The sequence below is a fragment of the Gnatocerus cornutus genome, chromosome 2 (genome assembly GCF_029298725.1).
Source record: "Gnatocerus cornutus isolate USDA-ARS CGAHR chromosome 2, icGnaCorn1.1, whole genome shotgun sequence".
Classification (NCBI taxonomy): domain Eukaryota; kingdom Metazoa; phylum Arthropoda; class Insecta; order Coleoptera; family Tenebrionidae; genus Gnatocerus; species Gnatocerus cornutus.
The window spans coordinates 11672707-11686949 of record NC_142234.1 but is presented as its reverse complement, the minus strand read 5'-3'; the positions used below and the strand labels follow the sequence as shown (position 1 = coordinate 11686949).

General features: G+C 35.1%; 1 protein-coding gene across 2 annotated transcripts; it reads right to left on the bottom strand.

The window, feature by feature from the left end:
• Positions 1-1290: 1290 nt before the first annotated feature.
• On the bottom strand, positions 1291-14146 carry LOC148179040 (uncharacterized). 2 transcript variants are annotated; one of them, XM_088050298.1, is made up of 9 exons: positions 13984-14146; positions 13731-13806; positions 13030-13132; positions 12198-12303; positions 11852-12147; positions 11625-11796; positions 2120-11574; positions 1840-2069; positions 1291-1581 (listed from the first exon to the last, which is right to left on the bottom strand). In XM_088050298.1, exons 2-9 carry the CDS (start codon positions 13798-13800, stop codon positions 1553-1555), a joined length of 10461 nt encoding a protein of 3486 aa, XP_087906424.1. In that variant the 5' UTR covers positions 13801-13806; positions 13984-14146; the 3' UTR covers positions 1291-1552. The 2 variants fall into 2 exon arrangements, with proteins under 2 accessions (XP_087906424.1, XP_087906425.1); XM_088050299.1 differs by lacking the exons at positions 13731-13806; positions 13984-14146 and having other exon boundaries at positions 12389-13116.
• Positions 14147-14243: the final 97 nt, after the last annotated feature.

Sequence of the window (14243 nt, the reverse complement as noted above, 5' to 3'; positions counted from 1 at the left end):
CACGTAAAAATTTGCTTTAGAAATTGAAAAAATACAAATCAAGTACGTAAGGCTTTCTTTGCATAATTTTATCGATGGGCCCCCTTTTACGATTTAGCCCCGAGCCTCAAATTTTCTTAATCCGGGCTTGCTTGTTCACAATTAGAAAAAGTGGGAAAGAGCAATTTAGTTTTTCACGCTATTTTGTAAATTTTTGTGTATATTAAGTATTATTTTTTGATTTTAGTTTATTTTTTATGAAAGTACAAGACTGGAGTTTTTGATTTGGTAGTAAATTGTAATTATCTACAAAATTATTGAGCGGAAGAGACAGTTTGTAAATTTTCATTTTTGCGTCTTTAGCGAGTTATTTGTGCCTATGAAATTTAGGGAAAACAGTGCCTTTGAATTGCTTAAAGAAACTGTGATAAAATATAAAAGTATGGTCAAAAAGGGACAACTTGTAGAATTTTTTTCAACAATTTCTTTGAAAACTGGAACTCGTAGTTTTAATATTATGGAAATGGAATACCTATCGTTAAGTTTATTTGCCTTTCTTATGAATTGTATAGAATAGTCAGAACCAAAATTTTTCTGTTGATCAAAAATACTTTGAGACGTTTTTTTAAATAAGTCTTATATTTTTCTGTTTGTTTAGAACTTTAGTGCATTTTAAAATATTTCGAGGACCTACTTATTACATAGACATTTTTTGCACCTCACTGAAACGTAATAAAACAACGTATTTAAGTGTCCTATTTGCCCAAAAAAGAAAATTCACTGAAGAGTAGTAATGAATCCTTGCGAAAATAAACAAAAGCCATTATTGCATAACTTTTTTTTCAGCAATAAAAAAATTATAACCTTTTTAAAAACGAATATCAAAGGAAAATTGCAATAAACTCGTTTTCGCGAAACTTTTAATTTATTTAGAACCTCTTGTACAGTTTGCCTCCCACGCGAAGTATACATCTTCAGAGAAACTCGGTTAAGCTCTAGATGTGTGGGTGGTATTCAATTAGGATTTGAAATAAATTAGAAGTTTTATGAAGGAAGGGGTACTTCATGTTTATAATCTCGTGTGTTAATCTGGTAATAGAAGCAAAATATGGAGATATTTATTAAAAATGACGAAGGAAATGTTGCCGTCTGTTTTTCCAATTTTGAGTCTTTAAAGAACTGTAAAATATATAATGTAATATAAAACCATACAATTGCAGACATAATATTGTGTAACAGAGCCTTGCGTTATTGTAGGACACTTTAGATAATTCAGAGATATATTATGTAATTCCGAGAAATGACAAAAAGTTTCGTTTTAATTTTCTTTATTTTCAACAGGCATATAACATTGACTTAATATAATACATATTTGAACTAAACATTTAGGTACTAAACACAAATATAAATAAAAACCAAAAATTAATTAATATTAATAAAAAATAAAATGTACATCTAAAATATATCAATGCAATTGTATAAAATAGGACAAAAGATGAAAGCTTCATGATAAACATTAAAATTACGTCATAATTATCCCGTAAAAGAATAGAATTGTACACATGTTTCACTTCTATGATGATGTGTCTTCCCGTTCGTTTCCTGAAAAAGAGGAAGGAATACATAAATCATCGGACATATTGCGTTTTATAACAAGGCATTTGATACCATTATGTGAAAATAAAAAGCTTCAAATTATGTGATTTGTTTTCCAAATATCCGGTACGAACGCTAAACGTTTTAGGTTAATAATAATAATTGAAGTGCCTTATTTACATATTTTGTAAATTATAAAAATGGTTCCCAAAATAATTATCAAAATAAAAAATAGAGTACTTAATTTGTTTTATCAAAACTCACCTGCAGGTTTAAATAAATCCTTAGCGGATTCAAATGTAGTTCCAGTAATTTTCTCAAACTTATCAAGCCATGAAAATTTATCGTCTTCTTGACATCCTTGTAATCGACTTGAGTGGCGACTAATATTATTTAACTGATCGCTACTCATCCTACGATCGCGCGATTTACTGTCACGTGTGGTACTCGGCTCACTTTTTGAATTATATGAATTTCCATAATTCCTTATAAACCTGAAACAATTGCATAAGTTTGAATCTTTAAAGTTCTTCAATGTCTTTACCTTTTTTGTGGATCATCAGGTACCGGAATTTGTTTTCTGTCCGAGTTTTTCCTGTTCTGGTGGCTGTTGCTACTACTAGTAAAATATGCCGGATTTTTTTGATATACACCATCTTTATGTACATGCACGGACTTAGAATGTGGTTGTAGCTGCCTTTCTTTCTTATGTAACTCCGCAAGTATCAACGAGCCGCGGTTTTTTCCCTGTGGATTTGTTTTGACGTGATTTTCTTTTTTGACTGTCTGTTCGGCCATTTTTTGAGCAAATACTTTATTAACTGGGCCTTCGCGTAGCAGTTGATCGAAAATATCGTCATTGCTCGGTTTTTTATCTGACGTTTTCCGGCCTTCCTCTTCATCATCCGATTTCTTGGATCGCTTCGGCTCTTGTTTGACTTCGTTATCATTAACTTTTCGCTTTTTAGTGGAATCTATCGCATTAGGTTTCTTTGCTGGATGTTTTTCGGAATTATTTGCTTCCACCTTTGGACTTTTTTGTATGCCATCACTGTGAACGTTTAAGATAGTTTCCATAATTATGTCGTTTCCTTGTTTGTCGAAGCGAGCGGATTTAGTAGATTCGCCTTTCGAAATTGGTTCAACTGGTGGTTTCTTTTCCGGAATATCTGTTTTATGTCCTAAAGGTGATGGTTTACTAAATGGTAAAATAACTTCGCTTGCAACATTTTGATCGTGCTCATTGATGTATTCTAACGAGGACAAAGAATCAGTCAAATTGCATTTAGAATCGGTGACTTTAAGTAAATCTGTTTTAACTCGAATTCTTCCTCCAGGCAGTACTGGCGTCGAGTTAGTTGAATTAAACAACAAACTCTCGTTTTTCTTAGTTTCGGATGGACTCTTGGTCTGTTGCTGTTGCGTAACATCTTTTTTCTTTGGAGGATTTACAGGTGTTCTGTGATGTCGTCGCTTTATGTGCATTTCCATCTCGTCTTTAACTTTCTGGCTATCATTTTTGCTAGCTTCTTTTTTCACCAATTCCAAAATACTGCTTGGTCGAAATGTTGAAGTTTTAACCTCATTTATTGGCTTGTTGTTAACTGTTGGTTTGCTTTTCTCATCAGATTTAGTAATGTAATCCTCTTTAAGTTCATCAATCGATGTTATCGGATATTGTTCAACCGGCACGACTACAACTTTCTGATTTTCACTTGACATAAAACTAGAATAGGTTGAACGAATAGGAGTTAACTCGTTGGATTCATCAATATTATGGGAGTTTTCCGGTTGTTTTTCTTGGCCCAAGGGTGGGAAAGAAGTGTCAATAATATTTTCAATATCCGGAATGATCGGAAATGAAGTATTTGGTGCAGTTTCTTGACCACCTCTTAAAAACAAAACTTTACTTACAGCGTAGTTACAGCTGTCTGTGATACTGGTAGGATCAATCGCATTATCTACAGTCATGGTTTTCGGTTCGTTAGTTTGGGAATTCTCCATCAGCATGTTTAAATGCTTGAGACTATTTCTTAAGTCTTCGGGCTTAGGGATTTGATCGTCAATAATGGCAGTATTTTCTTTCTTACATTCCATAGCAAGTAATCCTAACTCTTCCAAGGTTGAATTTTCTTCAAACAAATTCGTATCGTTAAACGAATTATCTTCCAAATGACTTGAATTAATCGAGAATTCTTCGGGAGAATTACTTAAGAAGTCAGTAGTTAAAATATTTTTATCCTCTTTGTTGTTACCCCCAAGCAATGGATCGCCTAACGTGTAATTATGATCCGCTGTTGATTCTTTTTCTACATAACAGCTTATTCCTGTCACTCGTGTAACGTAATTGGAACAAAACGTACTTTGTTTATTGCTTTGTTGCATATCGATTTCTCCATTTTCTGTGACTTCAAAATTAATCGAAGATGTACCCAACGGATGAACAAGATTCATTGGTTTACTTATTTCAGCCATTGATGTGGATGGTGAAATAAAATCGAGCGACTGATTACTAGCCAAAGGTAGCTTGTTTGGTGATATCACATCCAATCCCAGCTGAGAATGGAACATTTCTGAAGTGTTTAAATTCTCTCGATTAACTGCTTCAGAGTCTTGGTAAGTAAATAAACACTTTTCTTGAACACTTGTTACACTGCATGATGATACCATGTCTCCAGCTACTGATGTCACCGTGCAAGAGAGAGAAGCGGTACTTGTAGTTGCATCTGTGGTAATTGAAGTGGACATGATCGGCAACAGCGATAAGTCAGCTTCTTGCACGGGCAAATGTTGCACATGGGAATCAACTAGTGTTGCCAAAACCTGAACACCGATATTCTGCGATGAACTAAGCACAGTGTCGTTGTAGACCGACCGAGCAGAAGGAATTGATTCCTCAATTGCATTCTGTAGAAGCAATTTAACTGGTGTTGTAATCTCAGTTTTGTTATTGATATCTTCCTCTGTTGACGTAGACTGGCTCATTCCACTTTCGCACAGTTCCATATCAACAGATTGATCATTTTCTTTACCAACTATAGTCTCTTTAGAGACTTCAATAACTTCTTGCGTTTTAGAAGATGTTGCTTTATCATTATCTTCAAGGCTTTTATTTTCCTCCATGGGCTGTACTTCAATTGTATGTTCACTACCACTTGTAAATCTGTTAAATGTCATGTCTTGAGTTCCCATCACTTCTTCCTTTGATGCAAACGATGTTTCAGGAATTGTTTGCGTGACACTTTTCGAACAGGCGTCATTGCCCAATACTACTTTATCAGCACCAACTTCTATTCTAGTGGCAGTAATTGCGGTGAATATTTCAGACTTAACGAAACTATCTTTGTCTTTGGTTAATCTTTCGTCATCTATCTTAACAACTTTCGCTGGCGGTGTTTCATCTAAAACTTGATTTTCCTTTAATTCCTCAGTCGTGTTACCAAAATCGAGCTTTCTTCTCCTATGTGGAACCTCCAATTTTCGTACTTGCAAATCATCCGTTTGTTTTGGTACGTGGGGCTCAGCTACAACATCAACTTTTTTATAGCCGACGGTGTTACACTCCGTTTCACACTCAATTGTCATATCTACATCTGTTTTGTTCGTAAGCACTTCGTCGGAATTGCTGCGTCTCTTTTCCGAATCTATTACTACTTCATTTTTCTTGGTAATCTCTTCCTCCAAAGAGGGGCTAATAATTTCAGTGTCAGTTTTTTCTTCTCCCTTTTTCTTAACAGGGAATTCTTCTGAATTATTAATTTTAACTTCGGAATCGGTAACTATTTTTTCACGCTTCTGGGGAACAACAATGCCAACAATTATCTCGGATTTTTTACTCCTTGAGCTTTTTTGCTTAAACTTTTCAACGACACTTTTTCCATCTTCTTTAGCCTTTTCTTTGCATTTATTATTTTCTCTGCTGTGTTCAGTAGTCCGATTTTCCTTATGTTTATCTTTAGAGCTTCTATCTCTCTTACCGGAACGGGAGCTACTTTCTAGACGAGTTTTTTCCTTGGAATGACTTCGCCGGGATTTGTCTACACTTTTAGAATGATCGTCTTTTTTCTGAGCATCGTTTGGTTTTTCTTTTTCGGGACTTGATTTGCTCTCTTTTTTCTCCTTCGCTTTATTTCGATGACCATCCCGATGTTTGTCTTTCTCACTTGTTTTAACGGAATTCGAAGACTTCGTTTTTTGACTTTCAGAATGTTTTTCCTTTACGTTTTCTTCAATTTGCTGATCGATTTTAGCTTCGGTATCGTCAAGTTTTGATTTCGTTTTAGATTTGTGTTCCACTTTCGGCGAACTAGATTCGTTTATTTTGCTTATGTTCTCTAACGAAGTCAACTGGCACTTATTCTGTACTTCTTCACTCTTAGTTTTTGTTTTCTCCTTGTCTCCAGTTTTTTTCTTTTCAGATGGAAGTTGCTTTTCTTTCACTTCATTGGACTTTGCTTTCGGCGGCGATTTACTGCTTCTCTTTCGGTGGTCCTTTTTCTCGTCATGTGTTGATTTAACTTTCGAATCGGACGATTTATGTTTTGACGAAGATTTTTCAGCAGAACTTCTCTTATTCTTCTCACCAGAACTAGACTTATTGTTACATGGCGATTTACTACGTATTTTTGTATGTCCATCTTCTTGAGATCGAGCAACTTTAACTTTATCACCAGAACATTTAGAAGCACTACGGCGTTTTCGGTCGGCTTCAGAATCGCTGTAGTGTTTACTTTTCTTATCAGATGAAGATCGCGACTTCGAGGAGGATCTGCTTCGGCTTGACTTATGAACAGATTTCTCCTTATCAGTTGAGGAAGTTGATTTTTTATCCAACGTACGTGATATTGACGAAGATCTGCTTCGATCCTTCTTTGTAACACCACTACTAGACTCTGTATCTTTTGGTTTACTCTCTTCTGGACTGCGTCGGGGCTTCTTAATGTCGTCTTTGTTCGTTTCGGAAGATTTCGGTTTGATTTCTTCAGGAATGGTAACATTACTAAGAATCTTCTTCGTATCGCCTTTACTACTGATGCAAGTCTTCTTTGTTTCCCCACTACTCAGTTCTATAGATTTCTGTTTGGCTTGTTTAGAACTAGTAGTACTAAACTCATCAGGAATCAATTCTGCAGGCATTTCTTGAACCTGTTCAGAGACCATATCAACATTTTGTTCGGTCAAGTTCTTCTTAGATTCACTCTCTTCGGATCCATTTTTTTCGCTATCATTGCTTTCTAAAGAATGTTGTACTTCATCTGACATTGCAGACCGAGACTGGGAGATGTTTTCAGAAACGTTTGGTGTTTCTAATTCAAAGTGATCTTTCTTAGTCTCTTCTGGGTCTTCCGTTTTGTCTTCTTTTTTTGCTTGTTCCGATTCTTTAATTTTTTCTTTCATCTTTTTTATGGAATTCTCCAACGATCGCCCCTTTCCTCCATCAGGTGTTTTAGAAGATTTGGAATTCTTTTCTTTTTCTAAGTGTTTCGTGGACTGTACATCTTTACCATCAAATACCTCTTCTTTTTGTAACAAAGGAGGATTCTCTTCTACAATTTCCTGTTCTTTTGTAACCTCTTGTGAATCAGGACAAGAAACAGTTACCTCTGCAATATCCAAAACTGTAGAGCTGGAAGAAGTTTCAAGTTTTGAAGAAGTGGAATTTTCAACACCTTCCGCTTCTTTCTTTTCTTTATTTTCCTGTAGATCGTCTACAGAATTGATTACCTCACCAGCTATATCTTCACGTTTATTGATTTCTTCTTCGATTTGAGATTCTTCAGCAGGTGTGGGGGAGTGAATGATAATTGATGGTATCGGTGCGCAGGTTACAGCTTCAGATACATTTGATCCTTCTTCTATTACGACAGGTTCGGAATCTACATCAGAATTAGAAACTTGAGATAAATCAGTGTCTGCCTTCAAATGCGAATCGTTGCCTATCTTAAAATCCACGCTCGCCGATCGACTTCTGTTTTCTAAAACTAGCCTGTGTTTCTTCACCTGCTCTGAACTTTTAGAACGTAAGCGTGTACGAATCCCTAGTTCCTGAGTTGCAACAGAGTTCTTGAATTTACGCAGTACGAACTGATTTGGCTGTAGTCTGTCTTCATATAACTTCATTGCAGCTTTAGTTTTGAATATTTTTTCACAATTTTCTTCGCCATTTATCTCAGGTTGTATACTTTCGCCTGCTTCGACTAACTGGTGTATGGGACTTGTTTCGTGCTGCTTTTCTTTAATGTTTTTATTTTCAACAATTTCGATGTTTTTTACTGAAACTTGATCTTCCTCAAGATCAGACAACAGCAAAGTCTTTGTCAAGTCAAATACAAGCTCATGGACTTGCTTTTCGTTCTCAGCTGAAACTTCAAGTGTCTTTGAAGGTTCAAGTTTTTCATTCTGGACAACGTCCAATTTAGACGTACTGTCTTGAAGTTCAGTTTCAACAAGTAACGCCGTCGTTACAATTTTCTCGCCATTAAGTGCAGTTTTGTTCAAGATGTTGTCAATGCTGTGGTCAGTCGTTTTCACGTTTTTTGTATCGTCTGCAGCGAATTTTGAAACAAAATCTTCAAACGTTGGAATGTCTTTCTCTGTGTTGATACTTTCATCAGTCTTGACTTTAGGTTGCGTCTCATTCCAGGAATCGTCGGTTTTTGCTTCTTGCACTGACTTTTGATTGTTATTGTCGACAAAATCTTCCATTTGTTTCAATATGTGGAAGCTGTTGGAACAGTTTTCTTCGACAACTTCCGGAATACTAATGCAAATTTCGTTCTCTTTCGTTGATATAAATTCCAACATGTCAGATATTGTTTCTTCTTCAAATACTGACTTACTTTTCTCGATCTGGCTTTCTTCCAAATGGATAAACAGAATGCTTTCACAACTATCGTTACTATCTTCGCTTGTAGTGTTAGTTTCCATGAACCGTTTTTGGGCGTAGACGTTGTTTGTACGCGGTGGTAGAGTTGAATTCTCAATAGATATGAAGTCGTGAGGTTTATAGTTAGAGTCTGCATTTGCCGTAACTTTTTTCTTGGAAATGGCTGCATCCGTTTTTAATTTAATTCGCATATTTCTAGTAACTATCTTATTCTGTTGGTCAACATTAACTTTCTGCTTCCGAGAACTTCTTTTTTGAGCCTGTTTCACTGCTCGTGGAAGCACTTCTCTTATTTTTGATTTTCTCAATTTTGGTGTGGTCTCAGCATCTTTCGTGTGACTGTTCGCAGTATCAACTTGTGAATTATCAGTTTTGACTTCAAGTCGATCGACTGCAAGCTCAGCCAACATTTCCAAACCAGCAGCTTTTTTCTCTCCACTGAAGTCGTCATACTGCACCTCTGGTGTGGTTGATGGAACTGTATAAAGTGGCATAGATTCTGAAACTGTTGTGGCTTCATGTTTGGGTGTTTCAACAAGAATTGATTCAGAAATATGTGTGGTAATTACATTCGGTTCACTATTCGGCAAAGGTTCATTGTGCTGGTTTAATTGGTTCTCTTCAGCTTTTTCTTCGTTATGACAAGTCACAGGTGACGAAACAGGATGAATCTGAGGAAGCGAGTAATCAATAGCTTGGTCTATTACTGATGGAACACATTCAACGTTTCGTGGAACGGAATCTTCTGGTTGCTCCTCAGAGGTTACTGAGTCCCCAACAAAAACAGTTTCCTTCATGGATTCAGGTACCAATTTAGGAGTATTACTCTCAATTTCTTCATTACATGCGATCTCTTCAACAATCTCTGCTGTTGCTGAAACTGTTTGCTCGTGACACGGAGATGCAATTCGTACCACAACTTCAGCTAATGCATCTTGAGGTGAATCAAAACTCGGATCATGATGTGTAGTACTACATTCTGTAATCTCTTTCTCCACTTCTAATTCATCTCTTAACGAATTGGATTCTTTCGAATTTTCAATATCGGTCGGAATGGAAGCCTTTTGAGTCTCATCCTCACGAGTCTCTACAACGACTTCTTCGGTTTGAATTTGTTCAACGTCTTCAACAACACTTTCTGATAAACAATTGGTTGTACACTCTAAAATTTCCTCTTCATCAAGCTCATTTTGCGTGCTTATCTCAATCTCGTTGTGCTCAGCTGAGCTTGCAAAAATTTTTTCTGACACAGACTCATTTGGTACATTTTGGAGGTCCACGGATTGAACAGCAAAATTTGAGTAGTGATAACCTTCTTCAATCTCACTACTTATCATTTCTTCACAAAGGCTCATGTCGCTTCCTACTGAAGCTGTTTCCATACTATCGAGTTCCTGTGATTCCACAGAAAGTTTTTGCTCCACATCATGACACAAACTGATTTCTGTTGTTGGTGCTTGGATCTCTTGGCTAGGTAGTTTACACGTAACATCTGTAACGTGATACTCGTTCTCTTCTGGTACTACTGCAGTCTCATTTACTGGTGTTTTTATCCCTTGGAAACAATCTTCTGTGCTTTGACAATCTGTTTGATTTTGATTATCAAAGTTTAATGAAGAGGACTCAACTTCTGATGTTTCTTCTTGATTCAATTCTATGTTGAGTGGAGACTCTGTAGACGTTGTTGTAACCAAAATTTCACTCTCTACTGAGGACTGAGCATAAGAGTCAGTTTCCAGCAAGACAGCTTGTTCTGTTGCACATTCTGTAATCTTTTCTACTTGAGAACTGGCTTCAAGTGGACGTATATTATCTTCAACAGATATGTCCTTATAAATTTCCGATTGTATAGGACTTGTCTCAACAGGGTGTATTTCGTCTTCAGAAGTTGTATTCTTAGAAATTTCCGATGATTGCTTACAAGATGTTTTAGTAGGAATTTCAGAAGTATTCACAATTTCGTCTTCAGAGTCAGAAATGAGAATCGAATCTGTTTCACTAGGTGCGTCTTTTGAATTTTTCTCCATTGAGCCAAACTCGCCAGAATTAGAATTTCTGGAATTTTTATCGGAATTCAGGAGATTGGGTTCGTTGTTATCCGCATTTCGTACGGGAAAATTTGGAGATCGATTTTCTTCATTTTCTTCCTGTTTAATTTCATTCGATTGAAGTAATGTTGAAAATAGGTTGCTTGGAGATTGTGAGGACTCTTCGTAAACATTTGAGTTGCCATCTTCATTGTCATCATCAAGAATTTCTATAATTACAATACCACCATTCATCCTGTTTGTTTGCGATTTTTTGCAACTTATAGAGTTGTCTGGTAAGTCGTCTAAATCCACAATAGCGGTTTCGGCATTATTGGGCGTACTTTCCCGAACTCGTTCTACTTCAGACTTTACACTTTTTCTGTTTGTCCGTACGGGAAAAATCTCGGTTTGACCGCAGTCTTCAATCACTTCGATTTTGTCAGCATCAAGAGAGTTAAAGTTCTTATCTTTTGAAAACTTTGCTGCTTTAGTTAATGATGAATCTTTGAAACTGTTCGTATCACTTGACTTTTCCTCATTTTGAGCCATGTTGGAAAAAGTTTCAGTAGTTTTAAGACTTTTCTGATTCAATTCGTAACCAAGCTGGTTCCTTTTTTGTTCCTTCAGAAAAGTCTTATTTTCGCCGTTTTTTGAATAAGGACTTCGTTTGGTCAACTCCTGCGTTGAGGTTTCAGTGGATAAAAAATGGTTTGTATTTCTTCTATTTTCTGCTTTCAAAATATTACCGAACGAGATGTAATCAGTTTTATGCAACTCCTTGTTTGGTGGATCCAAATTTCTTAGAGCTAGTGGAGTGTTTATATGTTGTTCTTCTTTGAAATTGGTACCACTTGTATTCCCGTTTTGGTTAAGCTCAGATGTTTTTACAAAATTTCTAGAGGACTCACCATTGTCTATATTGTGCCTGCTTTGGTCTATTGCATTCGAAAACTCCTTTTCAACTTCACGTGATGAATACGGAGTTATGAAACTGTTTATTCCAAGAATATGATTACTTAGTAAGTCATCGAAATTTTTTGAATGGGTGAAATTCAACGTTTGGTCCACAGAAGAAAAAGTTGCCTATAAATATGACTTTGATTCGAACTGAACGTACAAAATTCAATACATACCAAGTCGTCATCGTCATAGCCATCAATCTCTGATTCATAATCGCTCGTTGCCAAATTTTGTCGAATTGCAGACACTAATGGGTCTTTCAAATATGTATCTTGTTGGAAAGAAACATTTTTTCCTTTGAGTTTATTAACCTCGTTAAGAAGTTTTAGTTTTTGGAGAAGTTTTCTAAAAAAAAATTAAATACATATCATGCTTAGAATTAATTTTACTCTTTACTTACTGAATTGTGTTGGAAACAACCTTATTAACCTCTGGGTCAAAGTCGTCACGCACAGATGCAAAAAGTTTGAGGAGAATTTTATCACAAGCTTCAATAGTTGATTTTTGGGATACGTCACTACTTTGAAGGGAATCATACACGATGACTCGTAACAATCGTAACACTCTTTGTGTAACATCATTTTCATGTTTTTCATCTACTTCCTTAGAAGTATCATACAAAAGTCCACTTTCTAATTCTATGTATTGTATTAACACCGCATTGAAATGTTCCGATCTGGGATATTTAAATTTCACCTAAAAAAATGAAAATTAAAAATTTGAACTTGATTGTTTCATACCACTACCTTTGCAATTTGTTGATTGTACTCATGCAGACAAATAATTTTTCTTCGCATTTCAGCAACAAATTCTGGACTTCGTCGTTCATATTTCGGTCTCGTATTGATGTACCTGCAATGATTTGCAAAAAGATGTTAATCAAAAAATTCATCAACCATTGAACAACCATTGTTTACACAAATTAATAAAAAATTACCTTCGTTTGTAGAAGACTGGCGACCAAAGTGTGTCCTTCATATTTTAGTTATACATATTTTAATATTTTGAAACAACACTAACCACATAATGACTATGTTAACTTGCAAATAAAAAATATTAAACATAGTGACATCAATTTGGCAAACTATACATGATAAGAACCAAAGATTATCAAGAAGATTGTCTTCTTTCTTCAAAAAAATCTCCTCTTCCTGTCTTCTGTGGTCTTCTGTTGAATCGAATGTGAATACAAAATTTTTAAACTAGGAAAATACTTGACAATGTGATGATTTCAAAATCAGGAAAGTACTTATTTTCAATAAAAAAAATTACGTTAATGGTATCAAAGAAATAATTTAATTTAATTGATCTTCTTTCATCTTCTTCCGTGCAGTATTCGTCATAATATCTTCAGTCTTCATCTTCATTTTTTCTTTTCTTCACGTAATTTGTCTTCTCGTAAATTTATTCAACATATTTAAGCGTTTGTTTAGATTTAAAGTGCATATTAAAAAATCAACATAATATAGAATATAATGAATACATTCTATATTTGCAACAGGACATTTAATGCGGTTTTAACCGAAATATATCATCATTTTCCATAAATTAATATTTTGTTAACTGGCAAAAAACTACCTTTTAAGCGCCGTCGCCAATTGGCGTGCTGTACGTGGATGGTATCCATCATAATGGGATTTGAACAGTTGTCTTGAAATTGAAGAGAAACGGGATATGCGACCTACAACAATTTTTTTATAGATACAATAATTTAAAGCATAAAATCATGTAATATAATATTTCTTTGTTGTCAATTTAGCCTTTATTTTAGTTTATAAACTCTATCTAGAATTATTTTAAAATAAGATTTTAATCAATTCTACATACTCTTGCAGTGGTTTGCAAATATCCCTACCAGGTAAAAATTCTGCTATTCACAGCTTGCAGGATGGACGCAGGGTATTGTTAGAATTAAAATTAGTAGCAGGTCAGTTGGGGTTTACCTAGCGCCCATAAAGGAATTAGCTTTGTTTTAAAATATTTCTAGAAGCAATATGTTGTATTCCTAATGTAGAATGAAGTAAAATTTATGGTTTTCTTCATTGTACAATTATGTATTTAAGTTATAAGTTTTTCAACAGCAATAAACTGTTCATGTGTCCTCAATATATTGTAAATAATTCCACTAAAAGTTCAGTAGACAAAAAATGCTTTCTAAAGGTCAACTTGCACATGTATTGTCTTAGATATACCCAAACTACATGTGTAAAACAACTTCCAAGCACATTCAAATTAGTTCTAGACCTAAAAACTGAAAATAGCTCAGTAAACAACAATACCTTTTCCATTTGGCTGAGGTAAGCAGTCTTTGAAGCTCAATGGATTCAATGTGGCAAAAAACACTGACATTGTCCCCTAAAATAAAATGAAATAAGACAATTACATAGCTGTTGCAGTTTAACACAACAAATTACACTTTTAAGGGATCTTTAAAAGCATTCTGGAAATTCCAGAGCCAAGTAACCAAATAACGTGATATGTTGCAAGAATGACACATATCATGCCGTTTTAAATAGCCAAGTTCGTACTTACCGCATCAACGCTTGTTTTAGTATAAAAAAAGAATAAAATATAAAGTACACATTTCAACAATTAAAATTTCACGATAATCATGCTGTTTGCCTCAGTAAGGGATTGTTTTTGTTGTAAATGATCAGAGGGGGCGAGAAGAGTGATTATTATTAACGAGGTACCAACCGATTGCGAAAAGTCCCTAAAAACAACCAAAATCCCTAAAACGGAGTATTGATTTAAATTTTGGAGGGACATTAGAAGTTATTTCTTATGTAACA

Excerpts from the sequence above, each read along its gene's own strand:
- LOC148179040 (XM_088050298.1), bottom strand. The coding sequence starts at position 13,800 with ATGTCAGTGTTTTTTGCCACATTGAATCCATTGAGCTTCAAAGACTGC. Across the intron at positions 12,304-13,029 it reads TTGGCGACGGCGCTTAAAAG|GTACATCAATACGAGACCGA; the intron begins GTAGTTTTTTGC and ends AAATCATTGCAG. Across the intron at positions 11,575-11,624 it reads GCTATGACGATGACGACTTG|GCAACTTTTTCTTCTGTGGA; the intron begins GTATGTATTGAA and ends TCATATTTATAG.